The following is a 22494-nucleotide window of genomic DNA, read 5'->3' on the forward strand; positions in this document are numbered from 1 at the left end:
TATATATATATATATATACATAAATAAAAATATATGTATTTTTTAAATACCATTTATATATAAATATATATATATTGTTATATACTTATATATGTATATATTTATATAACATATATATAGATAACATTTCTTAATATAAATATACAGTATATATATATATATAATTAAATAATATGTATATATACACATAAATATACATATATATAACATTTATATACATATAACATTATTATATATTTTTATGTATATATATAAATTTATATATACATTTATACATCTATAAATATATTTATGAACATATATATATTTATATATGTATTTATATGTATATAAACACATCAAGAATAAGCAGATAATCAACTATCACGAGATGAAAACTACGACGTGATCGTCCTCTACTCAGTGGACCTCCAGCCTGCACCATGACGCCTGTCTGGAAACACACGTTTAAATCCTAGGAATGTACAGTAGGTCACATGTGTTGGTGTACAGCGAGAGCTTCAAAAGCAGGAAGATGAATCAGAATCTAGAGGAGAAGCGTGACCTTTTAAAGGTCAAAGCCTACGCTGATGATGCCATGGTTCCCGGTATAGAAGTATTATACAGTTAAATAGTTTATATTGAAATCTGTGTTTCTTCTTCCTGCTTTTTAAAACCCCCTCCACCCTATTAAAAGTCCATCTACAGCTCTACACTGTCATTCGCAGTGGATTTGACTTTTTCCTCGAGGGGCGTGGTCTCAGAGGCTGGAGGCGGAGCCGCCGCCGCTACCAGGGGGAGCTTCTCCTTCACCTCGGAGGCGGTGAGCGTGGTGGCGGTGCTGGCGCTGGCCGGAGGGGCCTCGATGGACGAGGAGGCGGCGGGCCGGCCGGCGCCGTCGCCGCCGAAGCTGCGGGCGATCTCGTCGAAGGTCTTGCCCCTCGTCTCGGGCACTTTGAGGAAGGTGAAGATGAAGAAGAAGATGAGGAAGGCCATGAAGATGAGGAAGACCCAAGGCCCGCACCACTCCTGAAGGTGGGGAGACGAGGAGAGAGGGGAGGCAGAGGTTTACAGAAATACTTTGACATGTTCACAGTTATCACAAGTATGATGTTAAAAAAAAATATCTACATATTTATATCAATATACGTCTGACTTATATATATATATATATATATATATATATAAATGTATATATATACACTGTATAGATAAATATATATATATACATTTTATAGAATATATACATATATATATTTATATATATATAAATATTAATACATATACATATCTATATGGATTTCTATAAATCTCTATATATATATTATAAATGAATATATACATATATTATATATCATATTTATATCATATATACATATATATATATATGTATATATAAATAGATATTATATATCATTTATATTAAATATATATAAATATATATAAATGTATACATATATTAATATATATATATAGAAATATATATTTATATATATATATAAAGACAAATAGATAGATAGACACACAGACATATATATATATATACATATAAAAACACAACATTTTTGGAAGGAATACCTATATATATATTTATATATATATATGTATTTATTTATATATATATATATATATATATATATATATATAAACATATATATCTAAACACAACATCATTTCACAAGAAGAACATAAATCCAAAGGAAGCCCAAACCAGGACTCACCTCCAGTTTGGGGAAGCTCATTCCAACCAGGAAGTTGGCCGTCCAGTTGCAGCAGCCGGCCACCGCCATGGCGGCGGGCCGCGGCCCCTGGGAGAAGAGCTCGGCCACGATGAACCACGGGATGGGGCCGGGGCCCATCTCAAACATGGCCACGAACATCATGACGGCCACGATGGCCATGTAGCTCATCACGGGGATGTCTTTCTGCTCAGATGGAGAGAGGGAGAGGAGGAGTAGGAGGAGGAGGAGCATCAGGCATCTTGCTGGACGTACTACTTTGTTTAAAGCTGCACTAATCAGTAGTTTAATTGGAACGTCTAAGTGACCCTTTACTTTATGTATTAGTACACCCTGAAGTACACGTCTACAACCACCAGAGGGCGCCAGAAACAAGTATATCTGGTGAGCAAAAAAAGCCACGTAACTGGAACTATATCCGTGCAACACAACAGAACTCCTTTCTCTAAAGGTCCCTGAACTCACCAGCAGGAGGGAGATGGTCATGAGCAGAGCGCTGATGGCCATTCCGCCCAATCCCACGAGGTGCAGGGTCCTTCGTCCCGCCTTCTCCACCAGGAAGAGCTGCAGGACGGACACCAAACAGATGCTTATTCTTATGTTAAGAGGTCAAAGATGTCTTTTTCAAGTTGATTGTAAAAATAAATGTTTTTTTGTCCACACTGATCTTCTTCATCATTGTCGACACACAGAATAAGACGAGCGGTGTCACTCACGGAAACGATGGTGAAGACGGTGTTGACGACGCCGGCGCCGATGGTGGCGTAGATGGGCTGCTTCACACCGGCCGACTTGAAGATGCCGGTCGAGTAGTAGAACACCTGAGGAGGGGCCACGGAGATCATGGAGGAGAAAGGCACATGTTGTCACTAAATTCAAATACACTATAATTATTTAATTTATTTAATTCATTTAATTCATTTTATTTATTTTATTTATTTTATTTATTTTATTTATTTATTCAAATTTATTTCATTTACTTTTTAGATATTACATTTCTTTTATATATAATATTTGTAAATGTGCATTTATTATTTTTATTTATATACAGGACTGTCTCAGAAAATTAGAATATTGTGATGAAGTTCTTTATTTTCTGTAATGCAATTAAAAAAACAAAAATGTCATGCATTCTGGATTCATTACAAATCAACTGAAATATTGCAAGCCTTTTATTCTGATTTATTGCTGATTATGGCTTACAGCTTAAGAAAACTCAAATATCCTATCTCTAAATATTAGAATATCATGAAAAAGTATACTAGTAGGGTATTAAACAAATCACTTGAATTGTCTAATTAACTCGAAACACCTGCAAGGGTTTCCTGAGCCTTGACAAACACTCAGCTGTTATAAATCTTTTTTACTTGGTCTGAGGAAATATTAAAATTTTGAGATAGATAGGATTTTAGAGTTTTCTTAAACTGTAAGCCATAATCAGCAATATAAAAAAATAAAGGCTTGCAATATTTCAGTTGATTTGTAATGAATCCAGAATGCATGACATTTTTGTTTTTTTAATTGCATTACAGAAAATAAAGAACTTTATCACAATATTCTAATTTTCTGAGACAGTCCTGTATATATATATTAATTTTTTAATATTTTCTTTTAAATTGAAATATTTTTTTACATTTATATATGAATATTTTTGGGAGATTTATTTATTATATATTTATATGACATTTGCTTCCTCTGTGACCCGGTTGGACAAAGTATATTACACACAAATACACAATAAAAAGTGTAAAATAAATGAAAAAAACTAGGATTGTTCATTATAAACATGCAACATTTATCTTTAGTGGTCCCTGTTGCATTTACTTCTAACTTAATGTGACATGTTTTGATTAAATGTCCTATGTTAAAGTTCTATCCTACCCTAATAGCAAGTATAAAGCATATAACTTTCCACCGCTGCCTGACAGGTGAGATCGACGTTCTCACTGTAAGTTGTGTGTGTGGTGAGTAGCGGGGTGTGTATTTGTTGGGTATGTATTTGTTAGGTGTGTATTTGTTAGGTGTGTATTTGTTGGGGTGTGTATTTGTTGGGTGTGTATTTGTTGGGTGTGTATTTGTTAGGTGTGTATTTGTTGGGTGTGTATTTGTTGGGTGTGTATTTGTTGGGTGTTATGTGTATTTATTAGGTGTATTTATTGGTGTGTATTTGTTAGGTGTATTATGTGTATTTGTTGGGTTGTTATTAATGTGTATTTATTAAATTGTATTTGTTGGGTGTGTTAAGTGTGTATTTGTTAGGTGTGTATTTGTTGGGTGTGTATTTGTTGGGTGTGTATTTGGTGAGTGTGTGTTTGTTAGGTGTGTATTTGTTGGGTGTGTATTTGTTTGGTGTTGGGTGTGTATTTGTTGGGTGTGTATTTGTTGGGTGTGTGTTTGTTAGGTGTGTATTTGTTGGGTGTGTATTTGTTTGGTGTTGGGTGTGTATTTGTTGGGTGTGTAGTTGTTGGGTGTGTATTTATTAAATTAATGTATTTGTTGGGTAAATTATGCAGTTGTTGGTGTGTAGTTATTAGGTTTATTTTATTAGGTGCGTATTTATTAAATTAATGTATTTATTAGGTGCATATTTATTTAATTATTATAATGTGCATTTATTAGTGTGTATTTGTTTAGTGTTATATTGGTATTGTCATATATTTATTTGCTGTGTGTATTTGTTGGGTATATTGTATTAATATTTATTAAATTATGTTGTTAGGTGTGTATTGTTAGGTGTGTATTGTTAGTGTTAAATTATGTATTTGTTGGGTGTGTATTTGTTGGTGTGTATTTGTTGGTGTGTATTTGTTGGGTGTGTAGTTGTTGGGTGTGTATTTGTTGTTGTGTATTTGTTGGTGTGTATTTGTTGGTGTGTAGTTGTTGGGTGTGTATTTGTGTGTATGGCTCACGGCGTTGATCCCCGACAGCTGCTGTGAGAGCTGCAGCATCACGGCGATGAGGAGCGGCTGCCGATAGGCCGGCGAGCGGAAGAGCTCCAGGATGGTCACCTTCCTCTCCAGCGCCATCTTGGCGCTCTCCTCCTTCATCTCCCGCAGGTCCTTGCTCACGTTCTCGGTGCCGCGCAGACGCACCAGCGCTGTGGGCGGAACGGTACGGCACATTGAAAATACGACTTGTCGTGAACACGCCATCCGGGTTCAATTCATGGGAATATCTGTCAAATGTTAAAATATTAAAATACTGCGTGGAGCCGTTAAAGCCGTCACGTGGGAGCGTCCTCATCGGCCCATAGTTGTTTGAAATTGACCACCATGTGATTCAAAATTTTGCAGCTCTCCACCAAAAAAATCCCACTTTAAAACTATTAGATTTTGGAAAATCCCAAGCTCTAGTGACCTCTAGTGACCTCTAGTGGCCTCTAGTGGTAGTACAAGAGAAGACAACGCGGGGGACAGACCGCCTCCAACCCCACGAATCCGACCCGAGGGCGTGGATGGACGTCCTTCGATCAGGATCGGCTCTTTTCCTTACGAACAAAACACTAACTTGGCTTTAACGTTCAGAATACTCGTTCAGTTTACTGACTTTTGCCGAACTCCGCAGTGACAACAAAAGAGCTCGGATCGGATTCTTCTTCTTCACAAAGGGGGAAACACCACATTTCTCGTCTGGCGGACGAGAGACGTGACGGAGGAAGTGAGTCAGCCCGAAGCTGCAGCGCGATGAACAGACGCCAAAACCTTCTGCCCTCAAGGACTCCTTGAAGCACGGTGATCCAGACTCTGCTTTCTTTACCCTTCATCCTCCTCTTGCAATTTATATCCCTTTCATCCCCTCTGCCCTTCTCTTCTTCTTCATTACCCTCCTTTCTTCCTCTCAATTACTCTCCCTCCATTCCTTCCTCCCTTCTTCTCTGTCTCTCACACACTCAGCAGTTCATCACCAGTGGGTTCAGGGTCCAAGCAGAACCACCAGAGTCAGGGTTACAGGTAGTAAAGGAAGTATAGTGTTGTACAATAGATGTAGAAGTACCTCCAGTAGACGTAGGATTGTCAGTAAAGGTATTGGTACCTTCATTAGCAGTAGTATTGTCAATATCACTGGTACCTTCAGTAGTAGTATTAGTATTGACAGTAGTAGTATTGGTACCTTCATTAGCAGTAGTATTGTTAGTAGAAGTGGTATTGTCAGTAGTAGTATTATTGTCTTTAGAAGTAGTATTGTCAGTAGTATTAGTATTGTCAATATCACTGGTACCTTCAGTAGTAGTAGTAGTATTGTCAGTAGTAGTATTAGTATCGTCAGTCGTAGTATTATTGTCTTTAGAAGTAGTATTGTCAGTAGTATTAGTATTGTCAATATCACTGGTACCTTCAGTAGTAGTAGTATTGTCAGTAGAAGTAGTATTGTCAGTAGAAGTATTGGTACCTTCAGTAGAAGTGGTATTGTCAGTAGTAGTATTATTGTCAGTAGTAGTAGTATTGTCAGTAGTATTATTAGTATCGTCAGTAGTAGTATTATTGTCAGTAGTAGTATTATTGTCAGTAATAGTAGTATTGTCAGGAGTAGTAGTATTGTCAATAGAAGTATTGGTATCTTCAGGAGCAGTATTATTGTCAGTAGTAGTAGTATTGTCAGTAGTAGTAGTATTGTCAATAGAAGTATTGGTATCTTCAGTAGTAGTATTAGTATCGTCAGTAGTAGTATTATTGTCAGTAGTAGTAGTATTGTCAGTAGTAGTACCCCTCCTCCTTCCACCCTTTTGCCGAGCCACTTTGTCGACTACTTTACAAACAAGATAGACGACATACGCTCCTCCTTTACAAATCCATCTTCTATCACCTCACCAACACTAACTTCTTCATCCCCCTCTCTTTCCTCTTTCACCCCCTTGTCTCCCAATCAAGTTCTTAGCTTGGTGACCTCCGCCCGACCGACCACCTGCGCCTTGACCCCGTCCCGTCTCCCATTCTCCAGGCTATTGCTCCTGACCTTCTGACCTTCCTCACCCATCTTATTAACAGCTCCCTCTCAACTGGCTGTTTCCCTAACTCTCTGAAGGAGGCGAGTCAACCCTCTCCTGAAGAAACCCACGCTCGACCCGTCTGAAGTCAGCAACTACAGACCGGTCTCTCTTCTTCCTTTTCTCTCCAAAACTCTGGAGCGAGCTATCTTGAGCCAAGTGTCCTCCTATCTCCACAGTAACAACCTTCTTGACCCTCACCAGTCTGGATTCAAGGCCGGCCACTCGACAGAGACGGCCCTCCTTGCTGTCTCTGAGCAGCTTCACACTGCTAGAGCAGCCTCTCTCTCTCTGTCCTTATCCTTCTCGACCTTTCTGCAGCATTTGACACCGTGAACCACCAGATCCTGATCTCTTCTCTTCAGGACCTGGGGATCTCAGGCACTGCACTCGCTCTTTCTTCCTACCTTAAAGACCGCACCTACGGGTAACTTGGAGAGGATCTGTGTCTGATCCTTGTCCTCTCACTACTGGGGTTCCTCAAGGCTCCGTCCTGGGTCCCTCCTCTTCTCTCTGTACACAAATTCTCTCGGCTCTGTCATTCGTTCGCATGGCTTCTCCTACCATAGCTATGCTGATGACACCCAACTGATCTTCTCGTTTCCACCGTCCGAAACACGGGTGGCGGCACGAATCTCTGCCTGTCTGACTGACATCTCTCAGTGGATGTCTGCTCACCACCTGAAGATCAACCCTGACAAGACTGAGCTACTATTCCTTCCAGGGAAAGGCTCCCCACCCACGACCTGACTATCACCTTCAACAGCTCTGTGTTGGCCCCTACCGGACTGCCAGGAACCTCGGGGTGACACTCGACAGTCAACTCTCCCTGACGGCCAACATCGCTGCGACGACGCTGCCCTGTAGGTACATGCTGCACAACATCAGGAGAATACGTCCTCTTCTTACTCAGAAGGCGCGGGTTCTGATCCAGGCTCTGGTCATTTCACGCTCGACTACTGCAACTCCCTCCTGGCTGGTCTACCTGCTAAGGCCATCCGACCCTGCAGCTCATCCAGAATGCAGCAGCTCGACTGGTCTTCAGCCTCCCGAAATTCACCCACACCACTCCGCTCCTCCGCTCTCTCCACTGGTTACCGTGGCTGCTCGCATCCGCTTCAAAACACTGGTCCTGGCGTGCCGCGTTTCAGACGGATCGGGCCCGTCTACATCCGGGATATGGTCACACCGCACCCCGCACGTTCGCTCCGCTCGGCAACAGCCAATCGTCTTGTCGACTTGAGGCCTCGAGCTAATCACTCGAAATCCAGACTGTTTGCTGTCCTGGCTCCTCAGTGGTGGAACGAGCTCCCCACTGACATCAGGACAGCAGAAAGTCTCTACATCTTCCGTCGGAGACTGAAAACACACCTTTTCCGACTATATCTGGATTAAAACACAGATTAGCACTTCAGTGGCACTTAGATAGCACTTACTTATGGTACTTTTGTAGTTCGACTATGTTGAGGAAATGTTACTTCCTGTATTCTTGTTGTTCTTAGTTTGTACTCTAGGTTGAAATGCACTTATTGTAAGTCGCTTTGGATAAAAGCGTCTGCTAAATGACATGTAATGTAATGTAATGTAATGTAGTAGTATTGTCAATAGAAGTATTGGTATCTTCAGTAGTAGTATTATTGTCAGTAGTCGTAGTATTGTCAGTAGTAGTAGTATTGTCAGTAGTAGTAGTATTGTCAATAGTAGTAGTAGTATTGTCAGTAGTAGTAGTATTGTCAATAGTAGTAGTAGTATTGTCAGTAGTAGTAGTATTGTTAGTAGTAGTAGTAGTATTGTCAGTAGTAGTAGTAGTCAGTAGAAGTATTGGTATCTTCAGTAGTAGTATTATTGTCAGTAGTAGTATTATTGTCAGTAGAAGTATTATTGTAGACATAAACACGTGTACTAGTACACAGAAGTACCTCCCCAGTACCTTTGCGCGCCTCCTCCTCCTGCTGCAGGTTGATGAGCAGGTAGCGGGGGCTCTCGGGGCAGAAGGGCAGCAGGACGCACTGCAGCAGGGCGGGGGCCACGGTGAGGGCCAGCAGCAGGGGCCACAGCCGGGCCGAGCCCAGCAGGGACTCCAGGCCGAACACCTGCGCGATCAGGATGCCCACCACCACGCCCAGCTGGTGCAGCGTGCCGAAGGCGCCGCGCAGGGGCGTGGGCGACACCGCCCACGTACATGGGGTCAGGCCCGTGAAGAGGCCGCAGAACAGGCCGATGACCAGGCGGCCGGCGATCAGCATCTCGTGGGAGGAGCAGAGGGTGGAGAAGCCCATGAGGAGGCCCCCGATCACAGCCAGGAAGTTCACCAGGAACATGGAGCGGCGCCTGAGGAGGAGGAGGAGGAGGAGGCGGTTCAGGAGGTCAGGAGAGGCAGGAGTCTCCTCTGGAGGAGGAAGTATTGTCAATAGAAGTAGGAGTACCGTCAGTATGAGTAGGAGTATCGTCAGTAGAAATAGTATTGTCAATAGAAGCATTGGTACCTTCAGTAGTAGTAGTAGTAGTAGTAGTAGTAGTATTGTCAATAGAAGTATCGTCAGTAGTAGTATTGTCAATAGAAGTAGGAGTATCGTCAGTATGAGTAGTATTGTCAGTATGAGTATAAGTATCATCAGTTGTAGTAGTATTGTGTGTATCAGCATTGGTACCTTCAGTAGAAGTGATTAGCTTAAAGCTATGAAGATCCTGACTGTGTCTAGAACTGAGGCTACTTTTTAGGCCTGTTTTCAGTCTTTATGCTAAGCTAAGCTAATTGTAGAGAAGTATATACATTAAGTATTCCTTCCAAGTATGTAAGTAGTAGTAGTGCAGTAATAGAAATACTATTCTAAGATGTAGTAGGCTATCGTATGCAGTAGAAGTACGATTGTAAGTAGTAGTATTGTAAGAAGTAGAAGTACTATTGTAAGAAGTAGCATCGAAAGAAGTAGAAGTACTATTGTAAGTAGTAGCATCGTAAGAAGTAGAAGTACTATTGTAAGTAGTAGCATCGTAAGAAGTAGAAGTACTATTGTAAGTAGTAGCATCGTAAGAAGTAGAAGTACTATTGTAAGTAGTAGTATCGTAAGAAGTAGAAGTACTATTGTAAGTAGTAGCATCGTAAGAAGTAGAAGTACTGTTGTGAGTGGTAGTGTCGTGGAAGTAGTACTGTTGTAAGTGGTGGTGTCGTAAAGTGGAAGTGCTGTTGTGTGGTGGCATCGTGGAAGTAGAAGTGCTATTGTAAGTGGTAGTGTCGTGAAGTAGAAGTACCATTGTAAGTGGCATCGTGAAGTAGAAGTGCTATTGTGGTGTAGTAGTGTTGTGAGTAGAAGTACTGTTGTAAGTGGTGGCATCGAAGTGAAGTACCATTGTAAGTGGTGGTGTCGTAGAAGTAGAAGTACCATTGTGGTGGTGGCATCGTGAGTAGAAGTACTGTTGTAAGTGGTAGCATCGTAAGAAGTAGAAGTACTATTGTAAGTAGTAGCATCGTAAGAAGTAGAAGTGCTATTGTAAGTAGTAGAAGTACTATTGTAAGTAGTCGTTTCGTAAAGAGTAGATGTAGTACTGTAAGTAGTAGTATCGTAAGAAGTAGAAGTACTATTGTAAGTAGTAGCATCGTAAGAAGTAGAAGTACTATTGTAAGTAGTAGCATCGTAAGAAGTAGAAGTACTATTGTAAGTAGTAGCATCGTAAGAAGTAGAAGTACTATTGTAAGTAGTAGCATCGTAAGAAGTAGAAGTGCTATTGTAAGTAGTCGTATCGTAAGGAGGAGATGTAGTACTGTAAGTTGAAGTATTGGCAGCAGTAGAAGTACTAGTGTAAGTACATTCGTACCTGATGAAGACATGGAATACTTCCCATAAAGCCCCGAGGAGGCGTGTCTTAACCCGTACCTGCCGAAGCGGTTGGCCATGACGCCCACGCTGAAGCTGCCCACCATGCCGCCCACGCTGAAGATGGCGACGGAGACGCTCCACACGATGGTGCACACCCGGGCTGATGGGGTCCCGTGGCGCTCCACCCAGGTGTCGTTGAAGAAAGATCGCAGTTTCTGGACCAATGAACGGAGAGATGTGTTCAAAGATGCTAGTTAGCTTAGTTTAGCTTAGCATGAAGACTGAATGGGAAACAGTTACTTTGTAGAAGTACAAGAAGTGTAAGTAGAAGCAGAAGTATTGTCAGCAGTATTACTACTACTACTACTAGTAGTAGTAGTAGTAATATAGTAGTAGTAATATATTACTACTACTAGTAGGCTACTACTTACTACGACTACTAGTAGTAGTCGTAGTAGTAGTAGTAGTATTGTAAGGTGTAGTATTGCATTAGGGAATGTCTTTAATCTTTAATCTGTTTCCACTCTAATAATCCAGATTAAATCTAAATCATTCATATCCAGGTGTGGAGGCTCTGAGGTACTGAATTAAAAGGCTGTATTAATATTAATATACTGGATTAATATTAGTATACTGTATTAATATACTGTATTATTGACTGTATTAGTATACTGTATTATTGACTGTATTAGTATACTGTATTAATATACTGTATCAGTATACAGTATTCATCCCCCCACCTGCTCGGGGGCGTTGATGACTCCGGTGTTGTAGCCGAACTGCAGCGAGCCGATGACGGCGGTGCAGAGCGAGAACAGGAGGTACCCGGTGACCTGCTTCTCCTGGGGAGGGCAGAGGAAGAGGAAGAGGGAGGAAGAGGAGGGAAACAGAGAGAGAGAGAGATAATGAAATCTGAGCTCATAATGAGAGTTGCAGTCCCCGTGTCACGGATACAGATGCAATAAAACAACAACATCATATAAATCATTTCACTTGGCTCGTTTTCATGTCAACGTCTCCCTTCAGACTCGGGGACAGAAAATATCCAGAACACACATCTAGTTTATGACTTTGTGTGTTTTCGTCTGTAGATTTCTCCTAAATTCACCAAAAGTTACATTCCATAACGCCTCATTTGCATATTTAAACATCACATTTCATACCTATGAGGTCATGTTTTGACCCTATTCACCTGGAGAGTCTTCAACATGTATTAATAAAACTCTATATGATGAAGCTCTATGCAGAGGGGTTAGTGCACAGCATCCAGAGACTCATTTACACATTTATTTAAAAAAACAAGAATTTTGAACATGGGGTCACCCAAAATTAAGCTTTATAATCTGGAAATGTATGAAATAAAAAAATATATTTATTAAGATATTGCCTCATTTACATATCTAAATTTAACACTTGTAATGCAAAACAATAACTGTCTTAATCCTGTGGGGAATCTTTACGGCATCTATTATTATTATTATTATTATTATTTACTCTGTTGACCTGGTGTTCAATAAATAAAACACACACACACACACACTGGATGCTGAACACTGAATACATTCCTCTATTCTCTCTAAGCTCTTCCTGTTCAAGGTCACGAAGAGAGCTGGATCCTATCCCAGCATGCAATAGGGCGGGCGCTGTGGGTACGCCATCACTCAAACTTCACTTTCTGTTCCCGCACTTCTAAAAGTGGACTGGAGGTCAACAAAGGTCAAAGGTCTCGTGCTGACTCGGCAGACGGCGCGGCCGTCACACGACACCCGGAGAGGCCTCAGCTGATCCCGTGACCTTGGGGGTCAGGTGATATTAGAGGAGACTGCACCTCTCAGGAGGCACTGAACAGCCAGGGGCGTCGGCCACAGTGGACCAATCAGAGGGGCGGAGAGAGGAGTCAGGAGAGCAGAAAGATGAAGCTGCGGAGCTCAATTCAGAGTATTTTATTTACATATTGCACATAAACACATTTTCATGAATCATCTTTTGTATATATATATATTTCATTTATTTGTCATCTATTTTTCACCTTAAAATATATATTGTAGTTATATATTTTTATGATGAATTTATTTAATATATTTTAGGTAATAAATTAATAGTAATTAAAAGTAATAAATTAATCTAAATCCACAAAGTCTGAGCGAGGTCAGGTAATATTAGAGGAGACTGCAACTCTCAGGAGTCACTGTGAAGCCACGTGGGCGTCGCCACAGAGGACCAATCAGAGGGGAGACAGAGGGAGAGAGAGAGAGAGAGAGAGGGAGAGAGAGAGAGAGGGAGAGAGAGATATTTGAAGGTTTTCTAACGAGTGACTGTAAACTGCTGACTGGATGATTTATCTACATTTTAAGGTCAAAGAAGAAAGGAAGGAGATGGAGGTGACATTTTCTTTCGAGGACTCTCTCGTCAAGACTTCCTATTTATCATCTTCTAAAAACATCTCAGGAAACCCTGAACCGAGCGGCGAGCCGTGATGAGTCATGACTCATTATGATGAGTCATGACTCATCACGGCTCATCATGATGAGCAGTCAGTAAACGAATGAGGTGGAGAAGGTAAACGCCATTTTTCACCTCTGGCATGTTAGTTCACGAAAAGACCGAGCTGTCAGTCACTAGAGATGACATCGCCATGGTAACGGGGCTGTCAGTCACTAGAGATGACATCGCCATGGTAACGGGGGCTGTCGGTCACTATAGACGACATCGCCATGGTAACAGGGCTGTCGGTCACTTTAGACGACATCGCCATGGTAACAGGGCTGTCGGTCACTTTAGACGACATCGCCATGGTAACAGGGGCTGTCGGTCACTATTTTAATCAAAGTTGCCCTTGGTTGTCGTCCGTTCCGGAGGACCTGGGGGCATTTAGGAGCGATCAATAACCCGATCACCGTATCTTTATTGATTTGTCCGTGGTTTGTTGTCTTGTTGTGGATCTCAGAAGCTAAAAATACAAAGTATTTTTTTCGTCTTTGAAAGGTTTATAATTTTCTCTCGTTAATTAATTGATACAAACTCATAGAAAAATCATAATAACATTTTTATTACAAATAATAATGAAATAAATAAGATAATAATCAAATTAGAGCCGCAACTTTTTGGTAAATCTTTGTATCTTTGGAGTAAAATGAGCCGACTGCACCTTTAACTGACGCTTGATACACACCAGTCTAAACACGTCTGAGTGGCTTTAAGAAAATAAAACAACAAAAAGTATATAAACTACAGATATGAACAATGACTTATTTTACTTATTTAAGTTATTTAACGTGTAGTGAATTTTAAATTAAATTTTAACAGTTTGTAGTCACTTTGAAAAATCTTCATCATCATCATCATTATCGTCATCATCATCACCATCATCATCTTCATCACCATCATCATCATCACCATCATTATCACCATCATCATCATCGTCATCATCGTCATCATCGCTAAGTTAATTAAACCAGACAGGAAGTAAAGAGCCCATAGAGAGCGTCACGTGACACACACACACGTACACACACGCACACACACACACACACACACACACACACACACACACACACACACACCGCTCTGTGCCGTCTTGACTCCTATAGTTCTTTCTGTCCAGTCACCGTGACTCGGAGGACTTGGTCACATGACGTCTGGGCGGACACCAGAGAGCTGCTTTTCACGTGACACGAAACACAAACAGCTCCTGATGGAGGAACATAATCTGATTATCTGTGAGGGAACACATCATTCAAGATGGCGCTGCTGTGTCCAGTCGCCGAGGTAGCTCATGGAGATTGTGCGCTCTTTTAGTTTTTGTGTTTATTTTTAATATTTTCTTTGCCACAAACACATCGGCACTAACAGCATACGACCGCAGCACACTTTTGGACATAAACTTTGCAAAACAAGGGTTTTGTCCACTTTCCATCGATCCAGCGTGGCGGCAGAGATCGTCTGGCGAACCACGACAACAGCAGTGGAGCCGCTACTACGGGGAGACGACGAAAACATCGAGGGAAACGGAGCGGAATTCGGAACAGACTGAGAGTTCAAGCCCACCGTCCACCTCTGCCCAGCATCCTTCTTGCTAACGTCCAGTCTCTGGAAAATAAGATGGATGATGTTAGGGCAAGGATCAGATTCCAACGGGACATGAGAGACTGTAACATCTTTTGTCTGACGGAAACATGGCTGACCCGCTGGTGCGGATCGAGTCATATGCCCAACCGAGTCCTTCTCTGTTTTCCGTGCAGACAGAACGGAAGAGTCTGGTAAATCTAAGGGTGGAGGTTTGCTTCATGACTAACAACATGTGGTGCGACCCCAAGAACATTAAGACTCTTTCTCGTTCCTGCTCCGAACCTGGAACATCTGACGATCTCATGCCGTCCATTCTACCTTCCCGGGAGTTCAGCTCGGTCATCACCACAGCCGTCACATTCCACCACAAGCGGACACCGGCGTAGCACTATCGGACCTACATGATGTGTTATGTCGGCATCAGAACAAGTATCCCGCGGCTGTGGTGGTGGCTGGGGACTTTAATAGGCAAACCTAAAAAGTCATGCCGAACTTTCACCAGCACATTACGTGTGCTACCAGAGGAAAGAACGTTGGACCACTGCTATCGCCATTCAAGAGAGGCTACAAGGCTGTCTCTCTCCTCCGTTGCAAATCAGACCATGCCGCCATTTTCTGCTTCGGAGTATAAACAAAGGATCGCGGGGAAGCGGTAGTGACGAGGGACGTGCGGTGGTCTGACCAATCAGAGGCTGAGCTACAGGCGCTCTGCGTGTCGTCGACTGGGACATGATCCAATCCAGTTCCAGTGACGTCAGCGGTTTATGGAAGTAGCAATGAGCCTCATAGCAACGCTAGCGGACACCATCGTCCCCACGGTAAAAGTTAGGGTCTTTCCTAACCAAAAGCCGTGGGTTGATAGATCCATCCGTGAAGCTGTGAACGCCGCATTGCTGCCTATAACTCGGTCTTGTATCCGGCAACATGGCGAGTACAAGGCAGCGGTCTATGGACTGAGGAGGGGTGAAGGACGCCAAAGGGAGGTACCGAGACAGAGTGGAATCACAGATGGAGCAGCGCGACACCAGGCGCCTATGGCAGGGGCTACGGACTATCACAAACTACCAGAGCAGACCCCGAATGGTGAGTGCCGACGCATCCCTAGCGGACGACCTGAACTCATTTTATGCACGGTTTGAGGCTAGCAACAACAGCTAGCTCGCCGCTAACAACAACACCGTTAGCGTAGCCGGTGAGTTCTACCGCTGGGGATGAACACACTCTCTGTGACCGAGCACAGTGTGAGGAGGGCTCTGTTGAGGGTGAACACCAGGAAAGCTGCAGGTCCAGATGGCATATCTGGGCGGTACTGAAGACCTGTGCTAACCAGCTAGCTCCAGTGTTCACCACAATATTCAACCTCTCCTGGCTGAGTCCGTGGTCCCCGCCTGCTTCAAGAGATCCACTATTGTCCCTGTGCCCAAGAATGCTTCTCCAGCATGTATGAATGACTACCGAACGGTGGCCCTCACCTCGGTGGTCATGAAATGCTTTGAGAGGCTGATAAAGGACTACATCTGCGCCTTCCTCCCTTCCTCCATGGACCCGCTGCAGTTTGCTTATCGCCCAAACAGATCCACGGATGATGCTGTCTCCCAGGTACTGCACACCACACTCTCTCATCTGGACAGCCAGAGGGGGCTATGTGAGACTGCTGTTCATTGATTATAGTTCAGCTTTCAACACCATAGTCCCTCCAGACTGGCCGGCAAGCTGATTGAGCTGGGACTGAACACCCCTGTGTGCTTGGATCCTGGACTTCCTGACCGCCAGGCCACAGGTGGTCAGGGTGGGCAGACACACCTCCAACCCCCTCACCCTGAACACAGGATCCCCCCAGGGTTGCGTCCTCAGCCCCCTACTGTACTCCCTGTACACACATGACTGTGTGGCCAGGTTCAGCTCCACACCATCATCAAGTTTGCGGATGACACAGTGGTGGTGGGCCTGATCTCCGACAACGACGAGAAGGCCTACCTGGAGGAAGTTGCTGATCTGTCACTCTGGTGCCAGGACAACAGCCTCATCATGAATGTCACCAAAACTAAGGAGCTGATTGTGGACTTCAGGAGGGTACAACAACAGAGGACGTACTCACCACTGGGGATTAACGGGACTACTGTGGAGAGGGTGAGCGGGTATAAATACCTGGGAGTCCACATCACCGAGGATCTGACATGGTCAACAAACACAGACACTCTGGTGAGAAAGGCAAGGCAGCGCCACTACCACCTCAGGCAGCTGAGGAAATTTAAAGTTTCCCAGAGGATCCTTCAGTCCTTCTACTCTGGAGCTGTAGAGAGCGTCCTGACAGGAAGCATCACTGCCTGGTTTGGCAACTGCTCCGCTCAGGACAGGAAGGCTCTGCAGAGAGTAGTGCGTTCGGCTGAACGCACTATTGGAACTACACTCCCCACCCTGCAGGACTTGTACACCAGGAGGTGCAGAACCAGAGCCGGCAGGATCATGAAGGATCCTCACCACCCCAACAACAGACTGTTTCAGCTGCTGCGGTCAGGCAGGCGCCTCCGTAGTCACGCTGCAAGAACAGAGAGACTGAGACGGAGTTTCTTTCCTCAGGCCATCAGGACTGTGAACTCCGACCTCACCAGGACCCCCACATAGACCCACACAACTGCCCCTCTTAGGCACACACACACACACACACACACACACACTTACTGTAAATATTGTGTTGTTTTTATTTTTTATTTGTAAATAGTGTGTACTTGTTGCCCTTGCACATTCCTGCTGAGCATTGCCACTTTCATTTCACTGCACACCCTGTGTGTGTATGTGACAAATAAAACATCTTGAATCTTGAATCTTGAATGTATTCATGTCAAGATGAACGAGTCCCTCCTTCAAATGTCTCAAATCCTCTTTAATTAGGATATTTATATGATATATTATAGTTAATTCAGACCAATCTGACTATTTAGATCTAAACTAGTTCGATGTCACAGGTATCGATGAAGAAGAGATCGACAGGGATTCAAGATTAAGATAGAAGATGATTAAAATGATTACGATGATTAAGATTATTAAGATCATTAAGATCATTTAAAATGATTACGATTATTAAGAGTATTAAGATTATTAAGATGATTTAAAATTATTACGATTATTAAAATCATTAAAAATGATTACGATTATAAAGAGTATTAAGATTATTAAAATCAGACTAACTTGGAAAATAATTTCAATCTCCTGAAAAGAGTTTGCATGAATCGTCTGTGACTCGTCCGACTCATAATTTATCTTCTGTAAACAAGATGTTGTTATCCTGCTGCTCTCCCGCTCTCTTTATCCTCTCCTCACGAGTGTCCATGTCGCTACCTCCTCCCTCCTCCTCCCTCCTCCTCCCTCCTCCTCCCTCCTCCCTCCCTCCCTCCTTCCTCCTTCCTTCGGCCCCATGGCAACAGCTCGGAGGTGAGGCTTTTTCTAATTAATATTGACACAGGCGGAAAGTAACCGCGGTAAGGCACTCATGCATTCATATTGCTAACACACACACACACACGCACACACACACACACACACACACACTCACACACACTACATGTGACCTACATCCAGGCAGCGCCGGGACAATCCACTCCACTTGAAACCAGGAGGGAGGGTCAATGTATGGAGCTGTTGTTGTTAATTTTGGGGATTTATTCGATAACGTTTCCAGGTATTGACGAGGTCGTCAATATGGAGCACGAGCCGCGAGGACGAGTCACGAAGGGAAACAAATGCAGAATGAACACATAGAAAATATATATTTACAGTATATATATACATATATATATGTATATATATATATGTATATATAAATATATACATATATATATAAATATATATAAAAAAATATCTATATAATATTCATATATATGTATAAAAAAATATATTTATATATATATATATATATATGTATATACACTACCGTTCAAAAGTTTGGGGTCACTTAGAAATGTCTTTATTTTTCAAAGAAAAGCACTGTTTTTTCAATAAAGATAACAATAAAAAATACACACTATACATTGTTAATGTGGTAAATGACTATTCTAGGTGGAAACGTCTGGTTTCTAATGAAATATCTCCAGAGGTGTATAGGGACCCTTTTACATCAACGATCACTCCAGTGTTCTAATGGTACATTGTGTTTGCTAATCGCCTTAGAAGACTAATGTCTGATTAGAAAACCCTTGTGCAATTATGTTAGCACAGCTGAAAACAGTTATGCTGGTGATATAAGCTATAACTGGCCTTCCTTTGAGCTTGAAGAACAAAATTAATACTTCAAATATTAATCATTATTTCTAACATTGTCAATGTCTTGACTATATTTTCTATTCATTTTTAAATTCATTTGATAAATAAAAGTGAGTTTTCATGGAAGACACAAAATTGTCTGGATGACCCCAAACTTTTGAACGGTAGTGTATATACACCATGAGACTGTATGGAGGAGCAGCTCAGGCCCAAAGTGTCAAGAGGCCTTCACTTGCAACACGTAAATCTAAGAGACGAAATGTACAAACAATCATGAAACTATTTCAAATAGGAAGAATAACAAAGAGACAAACAAAACTAAAAAAGATAAACTAAACTACAAAGAAAGTTCACACGACGGCAGACAGGGTCAACACAACTAAGAAGAAAACATAACAACATGAATACAAAACAACAACAAAGAGACAGTGACAACAACGAGACACACAATAACAAAAAAGAGACACAAAGTAAGAAAAAAAGTAACAACAAACAATGTAACAACAAAGAGACACAAAGTAACAACAAAGATACACACAATAACAACAATGAGAAACACAATAACAAAAAAAGAAACAAAGTAACAACAAAGAAACAAATCAACAACAAAGAGACACACACTAACTGTTCGGGTTCCTGTCTGCTCCTGTGTGTGATTCCCTGTCTCGTTTCCCTTCTGTCTGTGTGGTGTTGTCTGTCTACAGTATCCACCCCCGGTTTCCGCCCACTGCCACGCCCGCTTCCGTTGGACCAGCTGTGATGAGTTTCTGGTAATCACCAGCAGTGGTTATAGGGACCATGTCTTTCTCTGGCGCGCTGTCAGGTCGTTCCGGTAAAACCAGTCCAGAGCCCCCCTGGTTCAGGAGCAGCGCACAGGCTCGGTGGAGTTGCCCTCCCGACGCCGGAGTGAGACAGCCAGTTCTCCCCGGGATGAGATTAGTTTGTTTCTTGTTTTTTGGATTTGTGCATTCAGGTCAATAAAATCCTCACTTTAATTCTGAAGCTACTGTGTTGCGTGCGTTTGGGTCCTCCACAACACTCACCTCCCATAACAATAACACTGTCACTTTTGAATTACAGTTTGTTCAAATATCAGCTGTGATCATCATCTACTATCTTTTTGATGTAATTTAGAGAGAGAGAAACACATACACACACAGCCAGACACACACACACAGCCACACACACACAGCCAGACACACACACACAGCCACACACACAGCCACACACACACAGCCAGACACACACACAGCCACACACACACACAGCCACACACACACACACACAGCCACACACACAGCCACACACACACAGCCACACACACACACAGCCAGACACACACACAGCCACACACACACAGCCACACACACACACACACACACACAGCCACACACACACAGCCACACACACACAGCCAGACACACACACACAGCCACACACACACAGCCACACACAGCCACACACACACACACACACACACAGCCACACACACACAGCCACACACACACACACAGCCACACACACACAGACACACACACAGCCAGACACACACACAGCCACACACACACACACACACACACACAGCCACACACACACACACACACACACAGCCAGACACACACACACAGCCACACACACACAGCCACACACACACACACAGCCACACACACAGCCACACACACACACACAGCCACACACACACAGCCACACACACACACACACAGACACACACACAGCCACACACACACACACACACACAGACACACACAGACACACACACACACACACAGCCACACACACACACAGCCACACACACAGCCACACACACACACACAGCCACACACACACAGCCACACACACACACACACACACAGCCACACACACACACACACACACACACAGCCACACACACACAGCCACACACACAGCCACACACACACACACACACACACACACACACACACACACACACAGCCACACACACAGCCACACACACACACACACACACACACACACACACACACACACACACACACACACACACACAGACACACACACACACAGCCACACACACACAGCCACACACACACACACACACAGCCACACACACACACAGACACACACACAGCCAGACACACACACACAGCCACACACAGCCTCACTACACACAGCCACACACAGCCTCACTACACACAGCCACACTACACACAGCCACACTACACACAGCCACACTACACACAGCCACACACACACACACAGCCACACACACACACACACACACACACACACACACACACAGCCAGACACACACACACACACACACACAGCCACAGACACACACACAGCCACACACACACACACACACACACACACACACACACAGCCACACACACACAGCCAGACACACACACACACACACACACACAGCCAGACATGCAACAGTAACCCAATGAAGATGGAACACAAGCAGCTCAGGGACATTCAGTCGATCCTCCGCAGGCCGACGTCACCAAACAGATGCTGGTGATTTAATTGTGTACCGTTCCTTTAAGGGAGGGAGCGAGCGCACGTGTACGTGCACACACCGCGTCGCCATAGAGACCGAGGCTGAAGAGGCGTCTGGAGCTGAATTATGCTCGATTTTTATTAATCTTCTGAACGATGCAGACTCCGTGTTTCCTCTGTTGCTACAGGAATCAGTTCTGCTGTTTAGCTTTAAAGATAAAACAAATACAACAAATACAACAAATGCAACAAATATAACAAATAAAACAAATACAACAAATACAACAAATGCAACAAATACAACAAATGCATTTAATCTGCAGAGACATGTCAGAACTGACTTCACGTCCTCGTTATGCAACTAATCCTAAAGCCGCCATCATGATCGTATAAGTCAAGAGTCCCACACACACACTCGTTACCCCCACACACACACCTGACCCCCACACACTCATTACCCTCCCCCACCTGACCCCCACACACAGAGACCCGATTGGGCCTCATGCCATCTGCAGCATTGTCATGCTTATACACACACACACACACACACACATGAACACACACACACACACACATGAACACACACACACACACACATGAACACACACACACACACACACATGAACACACACACACGTGAACACACACACACACACATGAACACACACACACATGAACACACACACACACACACATGAACACACACACACACACACACATGAACACACACACACACACACACACACACATGAACACACACACACATGCATCATTCAAATGTCCCTTCTTGATTGGCCTCTCGAGCTGTAAAGAGTTGCAACACATTTCCCTTTACAAACAAATAAAACCTAAATAACCTTCAAAATAAAAGCACTTCCTGCTCACGCGACTGGAGGAGGAGCGTCACTTGCCTGTCCCTCCATCTTCTGGGTTCTTTCTGGGTGTTTCTACTCCGAACGGCGACGGGGCCGCGACCGGGTCTTCAGGTGGTGGTTGAAGAAGAGGAGGAAGAAGAAGAGGAAGAGGGGCTTTGCAGGACCCCGCCCGCCGGCGCTCTCCGCTGCGGGAAAATAAACACCCCTTGAAATGATAGGCGCTGTCCGTGGTACCGGGACAACGACCCTGCAGAACACCGGACACG

The 22494-nt window shown here is 43.3% G+C and overlaps 1 protein-coding gene across 1 annotated transcript; it reads right to left on the minus strand.

The window, feature by feature from the left end:
* Window positions 1–393: 393 nt before the first annotated feature.
* On the minus strand, window positions 394–13314 carry LOC130198298 (solute carrier family 2, facilitated glucose transporter member 1-like). Its single transcript, XM_056421427.1, has 9 exons — window positions 13219–13314; window positions 11261–11362; window positions 10578–10735; window positions 8633–9033; window positions 4628–4815; window positions 2435–2539; window positions 2184–2282; window positions 1701–1904; window positions 394–1008 (listed from the first exon to the last, which is right to left on the minus strand). The coding sequence occupies exons 1-9, from the start codon at window positions 13312–13314 to the stop codon at window positions 682–684; spliced, it is 1680 nt and encodes a 559-aa protein (XP_056277402.1). The 3' UTR covers window positions 394–681.
* Window positions 13315–22494: the final 9180 nt, after the last annotated feature.

Source organism: Pseudoliparis swirei, chromosome 1 (genome assembly GCF_029220125.1).
Source record: "Pseudoliparis swirei isolate HS2019 ecotype Mariana Trench chromosome 1, NWPU_hadal_v1, whole genome shotgun sequence".
Classification (NCBI taxonomy): domain Eukaryota; kingdom Metazoa; phylum Chordata; class Actinopteri; order Perciformes; family Liparidae; genus Pseudoliparis; species Pseudoliparis swirei.

What these genes read in the sequence shown, in the direction of transcription:
- LOC130198298 (XM_056421427.1), bottom strand. Translation starts at nt 13,314, where the DNA reads ATGGCGATGTCGTCTAAAGTGACCGACAGCCCTGTTACCATGGCGATG. An exon ending in TCATCAACGCCCCCGAGCAG is followed by an intron (nt 10,736 to 11,260) that starts GTGGGGGGATGA and finishes TCATTGGTCCAG; the next exon opens with AAACTGCGATCTTTCTTCAA. An exon ending in AGCTGTCGGGGATCAACGCC is followed by an intron (nt 2,540 to 4,627) that starts GTGAGCCATACA and finishes GCCCCTCCTCAG; the next exon opens with GTGTTCTACTACTCGACCGG.